The sequence below is a fragment of the Zootoca vivipara genome, chromosome 10 (genome assembly GCF_963506605.1).
Source record: "Zootoca vivipara chromosome 10, rZooViv1.1, whole genome shotgun sequence".
Classification (NCBI taxonomy): domain Eukaryota; kingdom Metazoa; phylum Chordata; class Lepidosauria; order Squamata; family Lacertidae; genus Zootoca; species Zootoca vivipara.
Window position 1 is genome coordinate 35,951,198 of NC_083285.1, and position 16,100 is coordinate 35,967,297.

The window sequence follows — 16,100 nt, forward strand, 5'->3', positions numbered from 1 at the left end:
AGGGTTTGCTGTTCATAGGTCTGCAATAATATTGTTATTAGTGGAATCAGCATCCTACCTTTTTTCTGGTGTTTGAGCTTCAGAGACTTGCCAGCAATCACTTAGTTGGATTGGATTTATGGCTGAATTTAGGTAAAAAATTTTTATCACCCTTCATCCTAAAATTACAGGACAGTTCACAGCATAAAAGTACAAAATGAGAACACAAAATACATAAACAAAAACAAACCAATAACCCCCTTCCACCCCTCCAACCCCCAAATTTAATAGGCCATAGAATGTTAATCAGCCAAAGGTCTGTTTATAGAGAAACTTTTTTGCCTGGCACTTAAAGAAATATACAGTAATGAAGGTGCCAGGCAAGCCTCTCTGGGGAGAGCATTCCCCAAACGGAGCCACTGCAAAAAAGGCCCACTCTCATTTTGCCTCCCCCTGGACCTCTAATGGATGAGGCTCATGAACAAGGGCCTCGGATGATGAAAGCAGGGTCCGGGTTCGTTTATATGGGAAGAGGCGGTCCTTGAGCTGTTGCAGTCTTGGATTGGAAGCTGTACCTATCAACAAATATCCTGCATCTAATAACCTGTGACATCACACACATACACACGCACACACGCACACACACACACACACACACACATTTTCCTCGTATGATGCGTCTATAAGATTTTGTTTCATATTTGAAACATCACTAGTGACACCAGTCTGATATTATACAATTCTGAGTTGCCTGGTTTGTTGCACCTGCTCCAGGAAGGAGCGCACTGCCCTGTACGAACTGGAGGCTGCAGCAATAACCTCTGTGGCACCCGAGTTCAGTTTCTAATTGATGCTTCATAGTGAGTCTGTGTATAACCCCAGTAATTTTGACAATCTGCTATAGTCATTCATTATTGTACACAAAAAGAACATGTTAACTTGGCTGCTGTTAATAAATTTCCAGCTTTATTTAACATGATCTATGATGGCTATTTTTAGCATTTTCTTGCTGTTTCTTTACCATAGTGATTCCATAATGGTTTTGTGATTCTATGCAAGTGCTTAAGAATTATGTTTCTTTTGGCTGTATAATTTAACCAGGCTGGTATATCAATCTTGACATAAATCTGTTTCATAATTTGCACGAGGACCTGGTTGCGTTGTTCACAATGTAAAAAGTTGGTCCTGATTAAATTATAAAGTAGATAACCAAATGTCTGCAAGTGTCTCAGGTATTTCTGCTAAATGAATAGAAATTACAATGTCAATTGGCAATCTAGACAAATAGTAGAATATACGGTTGTCTGAATCATAGAATTGTAGAGTTGGAAAGGGACCAAAAGGGTCATCTAGTCCAAATCCATACAATGCAGGAATCATATCAAAAGAATGCATAATATATAATTTTGGGGAAATGATGTCTCTATTTGGCACACAGAAATTTCAGTGAGCACTGGATAATCAGAGGTAGGAAAACTGTGCCCCTCCATTGGTTGCTAGACCTCAGCTCCCACCACCTGTGACCACTGGCCATGTTTTCTGGGGCTCATGGGAGTTGGAGTCCAACAACATGTGAAGGGCCGCAGGTTCCCTAACCCTGCTCTGATTTTGTAAGCCTCAAGGGCAGGGAAGCTGCACTCAGTGCCACACATGGATATATTTGGTCTCAGCTCTATGTCTCGTTTGGATACTATGCTCCCTGAGTACTTGAAGGACCATCTTTCACCGGGCAAACCTGCCTGTACATTGAGGTACTATTGATGGTCCTTCTCCAGGTGTCTTCACCTTTAGAAACTGTGGCACCTCTTTCTTCCCCAATGCAACAGATTGCTGTACCCCAGAGCAGTGGGATATGAGTATCGTCCTGCAACATTACACACAATGGGATTCCTACTATTAAGAATGATGAGTCTGTATTATATTTTACTGCTTGACCTACTGTATTCTTATGCTAACATTTTATGGGCGAGCATGAGGAAGTAGGGAGATGCAGCCCAAGATAGGAAAAAGAGGTGGTAAGGGAACACCTAGCTACTTTACATGAATTCAAATTTCCAGGGCCTGATCAGCTGCATCCAAGGGTACCAAAGGAGCTTGTGGATGTAATCTCAGAGCCTCTGTCTGTAATATTTGAGAATTCTTGGAGAATAGGTGATGTACCTGCAGACTGGAGGAGGGCAAATGTCCCCATCTTCCAAAAAGGGGGGAAAGACCCAGGTAACAGACAAGCCTGATGTGACCTTGGAGTTTTCAAGGTATCTGGCCCTATTGTTGTTCAACGTCTTTATAATTGACTTGGATGAAGGAATTGAGGGGATGCTCATCAATTTTGCAGATGATACCAAACTGGAAGGGGTAGTTAATGTCACAGAAGAATTGTTATAATCAGGATTCAATATGATCTTAACAGAGTGGAGAACTGGGCCCAAACTAACAAAATGAGGGTGACCAAGATGACCATTGGTCTGGAAACCAAGCCTTATGAGAAATGCTTGAGGGAGTTGGGTATGTTTAGCCTGGATATGAGGAGACTGAGAGGAGATATAATAGACATCTTCAAATACTTAAAAGTCTGTCACATTGGAAGATGGAGCAAGCTTGTTTTCTCTTGCCAGGACCCAAACCAATGGGTTCAAGTTACAAGAAAGAGTCTAGCTACTGGAAACTCTCAGAACATTCAAGAATCCATCAGATTCCATAAGTCTCCAGGGGTAGAACTTAATAGTCCACCTGCACTGGTGAAGGTTGTTGCTATGAGATAAAACCTTAGGTTATCCAACATCACACTTGAGACCACTTCTACCACTACCATTACCAATAGTCAAGGAAGCTATTGGGATGCTAGGGCAGTCTCTGCATCTGGGACCTTCTTATCTTTTCTGCCATTGTTTGTGGTCTCCAGTCCAGTAAAACTTGTATAATAAAATGAATTTGTCATTGGAGTTGATTCAGAATTTCCTGCTTCTAGTGCTGCAATAAAATAGGTTTCTGCCATACAGTATGGCTAGTCTAAACCCTTTATACAGAACTTGTGTAGCTATATTTGAAAGTATTGGCTGCAACCCTGCACACATTTGCATATGCTTATGTCTCACTGATTTCCTGGGAGTTCTATGAAGGTTATTATGAGAGTATCCTCTTATCCATAATTCAGCTCATTGGAATTAGATACAATGCACATGGTAGATAAGTTTTGTTTTGTTTTTTTCCTTTTAAAAATAACTTTTAAAACTATGAAATACATAAAACAATTTATTTGATGGAGTTGTAGTCTTACAATAATTCAGCAAAATATAAAATAGTGTATTTTTTGGTTTGTTTTCATCTGCACTTACTGTTTTCTAAAAATGTAAACATACATTGACAATAATTTGCACTCAGTATTTTTATTTGCTATGTTTTATTTTCTACAATCATGTTAAATGTAGCATGCAAATAACTGAATAACAATATTGGTGTACATGTTTGACTGTAAAGTAACAATTCCATTTTAAAGATTTAAACAAACCACACCAAAACATTTTTTACTGATTAAATATAAAATGCATTAACAAAATAAAAACCTGGAAAATGTTGCTATTTATTTCAATTCTTTGCATAAATCATAGTTAACAGGGTTTTAAAATATGCTTTTGTATGTGTTTTCAATAGCTATAATGATTTATTGCTTTCATGTGTAATATAATCACAACAAGAAAACATATCAAAGGAATAAAAGTGGGTGAGACCCTTTGATTTGAATATAGGAAAATAATGTACATATATTGGTCCAGCCCTAAAGTACTAAATACTCTATCTAGATCAGAACATGCCTGACTTCTGCAAACCTGAGTTAGGACTGCACACCTGAGTAGGACTGCACACAAGGAGTGGTGTGTGTTTATCGTGCATGTACAGTGCTTTTCAAAAATATCCTTTTCAAACTCAGGCTGTACTTGTCTAGAAAAGAAACATGAAAACAATTTTGTCCACAATCTATGGGGACTTCCTAGCTTTACAAAACTTTGACCTCACAGATTTGCTAGAACAGAAGCATTATTTTTAAAAGTGGCCATGCTACTTGTTAACAAACACAATTGACATTATGCAATATGGCATTCTAGCTTTAAAGTGTGGTAAATTACAAAAATGGATATGGCCACTGAATGAAGTAATGCACAAATCACTCCACGGTGATATCAGCAGCCATTCGGAGACAGCTGTACATTTCTTGAGGAAGATCAGATCTTGTGAGATTATTTGCATCCAAACGCAGATGTCTGACTCTTGAGTAGGCCAGGGCTCCCACAACTTTGCAAAAGCTGCTCACTGGAAATTCTGTAATATCAAAGGCACATTATTAGTAGTAGAATCATATGCAGTGGTCCCTTGGTTTATGAACAACTTGGATTAATAACGCTGCAAACCCAAAAGGTAGGTGCTTTGGTTTGTGAACTTTGCCTTGGAAGCAGAACATATTCCGCTTCCTGTTGAGTGTGTTCCATTTGTAAATTGAATCCCCCGCTGCAATGGGAAAGCACGCCTTGGTTGAAGAACGCTTTGGTTTAAGAACGGACTTCCAGAACGGATTAAGTTCGTAAACCAAGGTACCACTGTATTCCACAAGTGGTGTTCCCTGGAATCTACAAAGATTTTGTATATTGAAACATATATTGACTATTGGATTTGTCGTCTTTGCAATAACAACATGATTGTGTCATGTGATCATCTCATGAGTCATAGTCAAAGCGATCCATGTCTGTGTTTTTAGATTCATAGCTAATTATAAAAAATAAATGAATTAACATCTGATATTGGGTCAAACCACAGAGCCTAGGGCTTGCTAATCAGAAGGTCGGTGGTTCGAATCCCCACGACAGGTTGAGCTCCCGTTGCTCGGTCCCAGCTCCTGCCCACCTAGCAGTTCGAAAGCACATCAAAGTGCAAGTAGATAAATAGGTACCGCTACAGTGGGAAGGTAAACGGCGTTTCCGTGCGCTGCTCTGGTTCGCCAGAAGCGGCTTTGTCATGCTGGCCACATGATCTGGAAGCTGTATGCCGGCTCCCTCGGCCAATAACGCGAGATGAGCGCCGCAACCCCAGAGTCGGTCATGACTGGACCTAATAGTCAGGGGTCCCTCTATCTATTGTATTATTTTAATACATTTTCTCTACAACTCATGAGAATTATGCAATTCCTCCCCCTGCATTAAATTATAATTACTATCAACAACTCAGTATCTCCTGAAATTTTTGGAATTAGTGAAGTTTTCTAACAAATATTTCAAACTGAGTGTTATTGTATTTCATTTTCATAGATAAATTGGAAGCGGTAGCAAAGTTTTTAAATGAAGATGATTATTGTAAAAGATTGTGGAAACAAACTGGTGATTTGGTAATCAGAACAAGTTTTTTAATTATTACAATTTTAGGATTCCAAAATTGGTCTCCTTATAACAATTGTAAATGAAAGATTTGCACTAGATTTGAGGTAAAGAGACAGGGGTAAATTTAGAGAGGAGATTTTGTAATTTTAAACTCGAGACCTCATTTGTGGTCCATTGTGGTCTGGAAGGTTCCCCTCAATCTTGTATGGAGTAGATCAGGCATCCCCAAACTGCGGCCCTCCAGATGTTTTTGCCTACAACTCCCATGATCCCTAGCTAACAGGACCAGGGGTCAGGGATGATGGGAATTGTAGTCCAAAACATCTGGAGGGCTGAAGTTTGGGGATGCCTGGAGTAGATTAAAGAAGTGCTCCTTTAGGGAGAAATTTGCTCAGTTGAGACTGAAGGTCTCATTAGAGTTTTAACTGGGTGGTAATGGTAACTGTAACTAATACTTCCACTCATAAATTTGGTTTTATCTTTGCTTACTTTGGTACTAGTTAAATTTCCATTGCCACCGAGGCCAAACTAGATTTGATGCAGTAGTGGTTGGTGGGGCTGCACAGGTGGGGACTGTGTTGGTTGAGCTCTTGACTCCTCCCTGCCATGCATCACTGGGCCTCCACCATGCTGAGCTCCCAGCTGCCTTGCCTCAACCCTCCACTGCCCTAGCAACCAGCAGTGATGCACAGCATTGGGAAACCAGGAGAGCAATGCAGCCCCACATGCAAAGTCCCATCAGGTGCTACTGGTTTGATGACAAATGCAGGTCTGTTAACCCAGGTGGCTGCCACACTGTTAAAAAGCAGCAGAAGCACACTGTGATTTGGACGGGAGAAGTAGAGGTAAAGCTGAGGGTTTTTTTACTTTCTCAACAGTTGTTTTGCCACTACAAAACTGATTTAGAGCTGATTAATCTGATGAAGCATACTAAAATCAGATAAAATATACCAAAATACAAATTACAGTCATTTTAAAGTAGAATGGCATGAAACAACTGAAAGCATTCAAAGTAATGCTAATCCAATCATATATTACTGTCCTGCAATGAGAACATCAGCCTGCCCATAAAATGTGGGGAAATGTTTGAGTAGGAACATTTTTATTTTATTATTATTATTTGGCTGCAAGATGCAGATTGATGTGATACCTTTGTTTGATCTCACTGGAAACACCTTGAGATTTTAAAATGATGACCTGTTGATGTGTGGATGCATGACTATGAAAAGAACTTTCTATACAATCAACCATGGGTTGCCTTGTTGGGATGGAACAGATGGGAGACCATTTTGCAGTGACACAAGTCCTTTCTTGTCTGTAGGTCTTGGAGGGTAGTGCTTTGAGGATTTGTATTCAACCCATTGACTGGGGCTCCACAGGGTTCAGTTTCATCCCCTTTGCATTTCAGAATCTTCATGAAACCACTGGGAGATACTATCTGGGGATGGGGGATGGGTTTTCATCAGTATGCTAATACTGTATCGTCTTTCCATCACATTCTGGTGAAAAGGTTCTTAACCAGTGTTTTGGAGTACCTTGTATGTGGAGCTAGGGTATCTTTTCTCTCTATGTCCCAGAGCAACAGAAGATATTGTTCTTTAAACAAATTTTTGATTCTGTCGCTGCTTAACTTACTTTATTGATTGATCGTTTTGGCTCTTTGATGCTGTCTTTAGTCTATTGTGTCTTTTGAGATTATTATTATTTTATGCTTTTATATATATATTGTACCCAGGTGGCGCTGTGGTTAAACCACTGAGCCTAGAGCTTGCTGATCAGAAGGTTGGCGGTTCGAATCCCTGTGACGGGGTGAGCTCCCGTTGCTTGGTCCCAGCTCCTGCCCACCTAGCAGTTCGAAAGCATGTCAAAATGCAAGTAGATAAATAGGAACCGCTACAGCGGGAAGGTAAACGGCGTTTCCATGTGCTGCTCTGGTTTGCCAGAAGCGGCTTTGTCATGCTGGCCACATGACCTGGAAGCTATACGCCGGCTCCCTCGGCCAATAATGCGAGATGAGCGCGCAACCCCAGAGTCGGTCACGACTGGACCTAATGGTCAGGGGTCCCTTTACCTTTTTATATATATTGTAAGCTGCTTTGAGCATGTAGTCTAGACAAGCAGAACTGCTTAACTTCTATTCACTCAATAACCAAGAGGTTGTGTAGTGCTTATACATTACCTTGGGTACCCACGGGCCCACATTGTTTTTCAGAGTCTTCTAGTCACCCTTTCCCAACTCTTATTCTGAAAACTAATAGCCACAAATCTAAAAACTAATAGCCACCACTAGTGCCTGCTTGTTTCTTTACTGCCTTGCCTCTTCCCAAGAAGTCTTCTTTTTTACTTTTGCTGGATTGCTTCCCTTTTACTATGACTTATTACTCCATCAAAGAAATTTCAGTGAAGCTCATCTACAGTAGACATGTTCCTTGTGTTTATTCAAAACAAAATTTGACAACTCTTCACCCCATGCTTGTTTGATCATGCCTTAAGAATACTTTCACTGGAATAAGGATGGAAATGTTAGTGGCCCATTCTGTGTTATTTGAGTCCACTGGCAAGTCTTGCATGAGTTCCCAAGCATCTGTTGAATACCACAATGCTCCCTTTATGTAGTCATAGCTTTTTATTTATTACTAGTAGCAGCAGTAGCAACATTACAATGACACATTTCTTGTATATTAATGGACTTCAAATAATTTTGACCTAGCGTTTTCTTTTTAGGCCTAGTTTTGGAGTCACCACTTAGCATCCTATTTATTAGATGGGTTTGGGTTTTTTTTGTGCAAATTCAGATCATAAATGGGTGATAGCCAACATTAGTCATAAAATAGACCAATTGAAATCAGTGGACTTAAGCCCACTGATTTCAATGGGCTTGGTTTGAGTATGACTAATGTTGGATATCACTCAATATCATTAATTGATTTCCCCATGTCTTATGCACTGTCTACTCTAGACCAAAGTAACTAGTACTTATTGGGACTGGGTACAGCCTCCTATCTACCTCATGACCTCAATCCATGGGTTCTGAATCAAGTAGACCCACACTGGGCTAAAATGGCGACCACCTGCCTAGCACTGTATCTGGTCCCAAAGTAGGGGTTTTTTTTGGGGGGGGCTTATGTTTTATTTGGAATGGGGTTTGTGTGTGTGTGTGTGTGTGTGTGTGTGTGTGTTTGTGTGTGTTTTAAGCCCGAATTAAACATACAGTCAGAAGGGGGGTTGCTCTCTTTCCTTCCCTCCCAACAAATAGCAGGGGGTAAATTCTGTGGGTATTACTCTGCAGGCAGCTTCTTTGGAGCCCTATTGAAATTAATAGGAGAGCAAGCTGGTGCTCAAATGAACCCTAACAATTATAGATGGGATTGTGCAAACAATTTTCTAAGTGAACTATGCCTACTTATGTTGCAGTAGAATTGATTTATGGGATAAATAGATAGATAGATAGATATGTTGAAGTATATCACAATTAGAAAAGAAAGCCAAAGGGGGCTACTAATCGAAACACCAGGTTTGCTTTGAAAGCAATGCTTCCCATAAGAGATGGTAAGCACCAAATTCATGCCACATTATGAATTGAATACAGGTTATAAAGACCACCTGCTTTCCCCATCTAGCGCATGTATTATCATCATACATCATTATCATCATACAGTATTGTTAGGACAGCCAGAACTTCTTTTCTGAAAGAAGAAAAACACAATTTTTGTCACCAGGTCTGTTATTTTCCAAGGTGCTACCTTCAAGCAGGTTTCATTCATCTCCTCCAGCACCTTGCTAGGTGAGACAGAATAAATGAAACTCCTGTTTGTGATGATTACTTGAGCCAAAGCATTGAAAACTTCTGAGAGCCAAGTTCTGAGAGCCAAGGTTTCAGGTAATAGTAGGTAGAAGAACTATATTTGAGCTGATGAAAGATGAGACAAGTATGAAGTAAAGGGAAATGCAGGAGAACTGTGCAGGAAATGCAGGATAACTCTGTGCTTTTCATTATTTGGAAAGGCTATTTGTTTATGAAGAAGTAATCTATTTGTACATGTGGGTATATATTTTTATTAATGGAAAGTATACCTATTTCTGAATAGGGGCATCTTTTGATTGATGTAGTAGAACATTAGTTTTTATGAAGGGACTGTCAGATCCCACTGCTCTTAATTCTAATTCTTCATATTATTATTCATATATTCATAGTACACTATTCTCAATTATTTTGATACTGGTTTTGTTGGTTACAAGTTGGCATCCCAATGTTCATGTCTTGTGAAAATTTTGACATCATAAAATACACAAAGTGATGTATTTTGGAAGAACTATATTCAGGCAAGAAGGTTGGTTCTTCACTTCCAGAGTTGACTTCTGTGGAAGTCAACTGGCCCACTATGAGGTAGTCGCTTCCACTAAGTTCTCACAAGTTCTTGCCAAAATATCACGAGATCTTGTGAGATCTCGTGTGCTCCACAAGTTCTCATGATAGCTCTGCAAGATCTCACTGCTGCTTTGTGGGCGCTGGCATGCAACTCAGGTAAGGGAAAGTTTGGCAGAGATAGGACTTAAGTGGTGGAACCTTCCCATGTCTCCTCAGGTGGACCCCTGACCCTATAGTCATCTCTGTGAGGAAACCAATGTATGAATGCATTCTGGCAATAATATCACTCCCTGTGAGGAGTACTAAGCAGTGCAGGCAGGAGGAAGTTCCATAGGTCAAACTTAAGGACACACCTGTTATTTAGCTAACATTTCATTGTATCACCTTTACCTTTTTTCAAAAGTGGAAACATTACTCACTGTTTATCTGATTGACTTGGAGGTAGTAGTTTTCGAGATGCTCATTTACTGTTGGAATGCTCTTCAGCTGATTATAGGAGAGATCCAGCTCAACAAGGGTAGATATATTGAAAGCATTGCCTGGTATTCCAGAATCTGTCAACTTATTGTGAGATAGACGTAAATACTGAAGATCTTTAAAACCCTGGAAATACTGATCAGGAATGTTGGTAATCTGATTATTGTCAAAATATAGCATCATTAAATTAGGGGGCAGTCCCAAAGGCAGTTTAGTAATCTTATTAAAGCTCAAGTCAAGATACAAAAGTGCATTTAGGCCTTTAAAAGCTCCAGAAAGTGCATCTTCAGACAGTTGGTTGTGCTGTAGGTGAATGACAGTCAGGTTCACTAGTCCTTCAAATGTGTTGGGATTGATTTTTGAAATCTTGTTATGAGTGAGTTGCACATCATCCAGAGTATTGGGAAGTGGTCCAATAGCTTCAGTTAAATTGTTGTTGTTAATATGAAGTTTTTTCAAACTCTTTAGTTTGGCGAAGACTTTGCCTTTTATTTTTGAATTTTCCAGATGGTTATGATCTAGGATTAGCCACTCCAGGTCTGTTACATTATCAAAAGCTTTCTCTTCTATACCTTCGATCATATTATGGCGGAGATACAGGTATTTAATTCCAGAAGGAATAATTGGGAGACTCTTCAGTTTAAGATTGTCACAATACATGGCTGATGGGTAGCTTATAGGGCAAGTACATTCTGGTGCACAGACTGCTGTTGAGTGATCAAACATTGAAACAGCATAACCATAATCAGGCTGTGGAGCATAATACCCATCATAATCATATTGACAAAAGATGCCACTAATCAAGAAAATGAAGAAAGGAAGAGAATTCAGATGCATCTTTGCAGTGTGTGCTGATCCTGTTGATGGAGATAAAATGCATACAGTTACTTGACATGATTACAAGGAAGCATATCAAAATAGTAAAAACAGAAGTTCATTTTTCTATGAAGGGATGTATGGAAAATGAACTGACCGTTTGAAAGTATAGTGAAATTTGGTGCATTGTTAATAATTATAATCAATAGAGAAATTAATATAGCTCAGAATATCTGTGTTCATATTCCAGTCAGGGATTGAGCCAGTTGGGATACTTTGGGCCTGTCATTCTTTCAATGTACTGTAACATACCTGTCCATGTGAAGATGAAATGGGATCACCTATGTATGATGACCTTGGTGCAAAGTGGAATGCATTATCTGTTACAAGAACTTCTTAATACATGTCCAATATCCTACATAGATATCACTTTCACATAACCATCATGTGCTGGACCATTTTCTTGCCTCAGTAATGGACTGGATGAGAGCCAATAAACTGAAGCTTAATCCAAATAAGACTGAGGCACGGTTAGTAAGTGGTTTCCTAGACTGTATGGGTAGGAGGTGGCCTGTTCTTGATGGAATAACACTCCCTTTGAAGGAGTAGGTATTCAGCTTGCAGGTACTTCTGGATCCTTGAGGCTCAGGTGGCTTCAGTGATACAGAGTACCTTTCATCAGCTTTGGCTGGGGGCCCAGCTACACCTCTATCTGGACAGGGATAGCCCAACTTCTGTCTATGCTCTGGTAATCTCTAGATTAGATCACTGCAACACATTATATGTGGGGCTGCCTCTGAAGATGGAAACTTCAACTGGTGCAGAAATCAGTGGATAAATTGCTAACCGGGGCAAGAAGGTTAGAGCATATAAAGGTAATCCTGGCCCTACTGCACTGGCTGTCAATTAGTTTATGGGCCCAATTCAAAGTTCTGGTTTTGATCAGAAAGCCTTAAACGGCTTAGAACTGCAATACCTCAAAGACTGCCTCTCTCCATATGAACTGACCTGGACCCTGTGATCATCATCTGACGCCCTTCTTCATGTCTCCTCCACAAGAGGTCTGGAGGATGGCAACATGAGAACAGGCCTTTTCTGTGTTGGCTCCTCGTTTAGGGAATACTCTCTCCAGGGAGACTTTGTTACATATCTCTAGGTGCCAGGCAAATTGGCTAATTAAACAATCTATTACTGTATTGTCTTTTAAACTCTGTGGGGCAGGTGTTGCTGTTTTTGTTTGTTACTATGGTGGGTATTTATGTGCTTTTAGATTGTAGACCTCCCTGTAATCCTTGCATGAAGGGTGTTATATAAATTTAATAAATAATAATACGCTATGAACACACACTTTGGCATGCATTCATGTTGTTAGATCAGACTTTATTGGGGACGTGCATGTGTTCATTCTTTTATTTATAAAGCGGCACAAATTGTGTACAATAGAGAGAAAAATGAAATGGTGTAAACCCAAGCCTTTATGCCATATCTGTAATAATTTCACTAGGAAATCAGAAAACATTAGGAAATGGATGGCTAATACATATTGGAAATAGTAAGTCTTATCATATTTTTGTTTAACACGTTTTATTTGAATATGGTTAACACGTACCCTAAAGCACTTTCACAGAAACATAAGAACATATTCTGATTTCTTAACATACTGGATGGAACGTGTGTCTTTCATGTAGTTCCTTATTTGTTGCATTTAGGTTATTAGAAATATATTTGACTTCAGAACTTTCCCAAAGCAACAGTTCTTTGTAGTAAATGTTCTGTGGCAAACAACCCCCTATTGTTTCACACAAAGTGGGATACTTTATTTGGGTTTGATGAGGATAGGCTACTTGAGCATTTCAGCTGTTAACCTTTGAAATTCCACAAGTAACAAAAGTTAGTGGCAGTCTTCCAACACAACATTGCATCTCAAAACTTGGGAACACCAAGAACACACTTCAGCCTGACTGTCAGTAATATTCCAGTCATTAGTGCAGGGAAAATGTGGTCAAAACGTATCTGCACAACCTCAGAGTGGAAACAACTGAAAACTTTTATGTGGTCAGTTGTCAACTTAGTACTCATAGGAGCTTCCGTCAGTCCATACTGTTCTCAATGAACAAGAGTATGTTTTGGTACCCTTGGTAGAGGCATACAGGATAGGTTGACATAGAAGTGAGACAGAAATTTGGGGAAATTTAGCAGAATGAGTAGCACAGAAATTTAGGAAATCAATAAATAAATGCTGCCCAGAGTATGGTCTGAAGGCAAATGAGGCCATCATCACCTTGCTGTAATAAGCAAGTCTGGGTCTGGTCAGTGTCTGGAAGGGGGACCATCTGGGAACCTCATGTAATGCCCCTTGGGTTCTGTGATGGAAGAAAGGCAAGATAAAAATGTAAGAAAGGGAATAAATGCCTCCATGGAAGCTAATCTTTGCAATGCAGCTGCCACAGCTGCATTAGATTTGGACAGCCACAAGCAAATTTCATGTTCTCATGTTACAAGTGCATATTTTTTTGCCACTTGATTTTTTTTTACCCTGGATAAATATGCCTAGCAACATCTTAATGGAATGGCTGGATCATTTCTGTGTGCTGCAGAGGAAAATAAAAAATTAAAAACCCATTGCTTGTATTAAATATTTGTGCAGCAAAAGTCTTTTTGTCCTAGGCAGTGATCATTCTGAAGCATTGCATCCATCCTCTCCATCCCAGGGAAATTTTGAAATATTGCCCTTGAGACCGTAACATATAAATGCACCTTATTTTTTTAGCTGTAGCAATTTATTTTTAAAGTAAAACATTTCTGTGTAGATCTTTAAGAGAAATAATAGTTGGGTGTACAGCAAATGAAAATGTTGGGCCTTGGTATGCATTTATGAAATATTTATTTATTTATTTAGTGAATCCTTGCAAATTAGAGGTAATTAGGACCTTGGAAGTTTTGGGGAAGTGAAAGACATATGGATGAGATGGTTGAGCTTCCATTGAGGATACTGGAAAATTTTCATTGATTTTAGTGGAGTTAGACAAATACTCAAACAAAAGGCTTTATATTTTAACTCCTAACCAATATATTTAAAAGATCTAGGATGGCATAGTATGTGGATGACTCCTTCAAGATTTCTCTTTAAAATTTGACTGACAGTTCATCATTGTGCTTTGTAGTCCTAAGTATTATCATTTCACATGTGTGTGAATCAAGATAATTGGGTCATTAGTAAACTGGTACTTTATGAACACTTCTCTGACACATGTTTGAAAATCATCTTAAAATCTCCTTAAAATTTCTATTGCAAGCATTACTTTGACATTTGGTATCTTCTTCCATGAAAAAGAAGCCTGTTACTTTGCAGTAAGCAAGCAAACTTACTTGTGTGCTAGTTTTAAAAGTTTCATTATGAGGACTCCAGAACATTTCCATGAAACAGGGAAATTAAACAGTAATCTGCTGCACACAAAACTCCCCAGCATATAAAATTTTGGATAGTCTTCTTTCATGCATCATAATATTCCAATTATAGTGGAGTCAAATTAAGCATATTGATTTAAATTTTAACTCTATTTAAAAATTAAAATTATTTAATTTTTTAACATACTAATCAGTAGTTGGATATATAGAAATTTTCATTTGCTAGGATTCCCCCCCCCCCAAAGGCTTGGTCATTTGTACTGAATGTCCCTTCTCGTAGAAGCCAACATGTTCTACAAAGGAGTACAACAATAACCCACAAAACATGTGGAGCATTTAAAAACAAACTGTGAAAGCAACTGCACAAAAGCAACTGTATTCAGTTTGCAAATTGGCAAAGTTGTGGCATGTTCTCATTACTGCTTCCTTCAGCTGCTTGATTGTTAGTGTTAAAGCATGCGAGAGCACTTACCTTTCTGACGTGAAGCTGCTTGCTTTAATTCCCACAGCAGATTCAGTAAGGGACTGGATCAACCAATATATGCTATAAACAGTGTCAGAAGGTAACTGGCTGCCAGATCCTCTGTGATACAAGGGCTTGGGGGGGAAATCCTAGTCACGCTGTTGTCTGAGGCTATGTCATCATGGGATTCTGGTGGTGCGGTATGTAAAACTGCTGCTGTCTAATCAAGTGCAGGTGGACACTGAATGGTAAAGGACAACCCATCTGTCCTCCCTGTGGAACAGGATGGAGATAACCCCTTTAAGGAACCTGAAAAAGTTCAAGCTGACTACCACAGCATGAACAACAGAATTATAAAGGGGGGGGGGGTAAACCAATTTTAAATAATGCTCAAATTGCAAACAGACATTGCATTTTCCCTAGCTCATTTTATAGCCTTCAGCAAAATCTAACAAATAACTCTCAAACCTCAGTGCAGCCACAGTTCTTAAGCCAAATGACTCGTTCCTTTTTTCCCCTTGTTTTTCTTTCTGCTAAGTTATGTACAGTACATAATAGTTCAATGAAAGCCTTAGCAGTGGAAAAAATATATAACCCCAAATGGTGAAACTACACAAGGTTTTTCCTTTACTGTACTGTAAAAAAAGTATTAGTAAAAGGGAAGGTTGGATATGATGGTTCGGGTTAAATATACATCTAACCATAAACCATGTACATTTTATTTTATGGCTTAACCTAAATATTTATATAACAGAAACTCTCTCTCTCTCTCTCTCTCTCTCTCTCTCTCTCGCTCTCTCTCTCTCTCGCTCTGTGTGTGTGTGTGTGTGTGTGTGTTTTGAGATAGAAATAAATGGTTGGCAGCTTCCTTAAAATTATACTAACATTTGTCCCTTTTAGGACTTAAAGACATTCAGAATCTGGAAGCAATCAACCGAGTGTTGTCTGTTTCTTATTTCATGGATACTATTCAAGAATGCTTCCTAAAGCTTGGATGTGAATGCTATTGAAATAAGACACTGCCAAATATAGTGCTATAAAAATAAGGAAAATAATTGGCAAAACTTTAAGTATTCTTTCTGGTTCCAATATATCCAGAAAATTCCCATCAAATATCTCCATTTTGTCTGAGACACATTGCTCCTTTAAACCAACTGGTTTGGTGAGGGACAAGGAAGAAGGGGCATGTTGTTGTCGTTTAGTCATGTCCGACTATTCGTGA

The 16,100-nt window shown here is 39.1% G+C and overlaps 1 protein-coding gene across 1 annotated transcript; it reads right to left on the reverse strand.

The window, feature by feature from the left end:
* Positions 1–3,218: 3,218 nt before the first annotated feature.
* LUM (lumican) lies at positions 3,219–15,200 on the reverse strand. The gene is made up of 3 exons (XM_035128317.2): positions 14,888–15,200; positions 10,134–11,048; positions 3,219–4,296 (listed from the first exon to the last, which is right to left on the reverse strand). The coding sequence occupies exons 2-3, from the start codon at positions 11,026–11,028 to the stop codon at positions 4,142–4,144; spliced, it is 1,050 nt and encodes a 349-aa protein (XP_034984208.1). The 5' UTR covers positions 11,029–11,048; positions 14,888–15,200; the 3' UTR covers positions 3,219–4,141.
* Between the last annotated feature and the right edge of the window lie 900 nt (positions 15,201–16,100).

Excerpts from the sequence above, each read along its gene's own strand:
- LUM (XM_035128317.2), bottom strand. The coding sequence starts at position 11,028 with ATGCATCTGAATTCTCTTCCTTTCTTCATTTTCTTGATTAGTGGCATC. Across the intron at positions 4,297-10,133 it reads CCAAGTCAATCAGATAAACA|AATTTCCAGTGAGCAGCTTT; the intron begins GTGAGTAATGTT and ends TTGATATTACAG.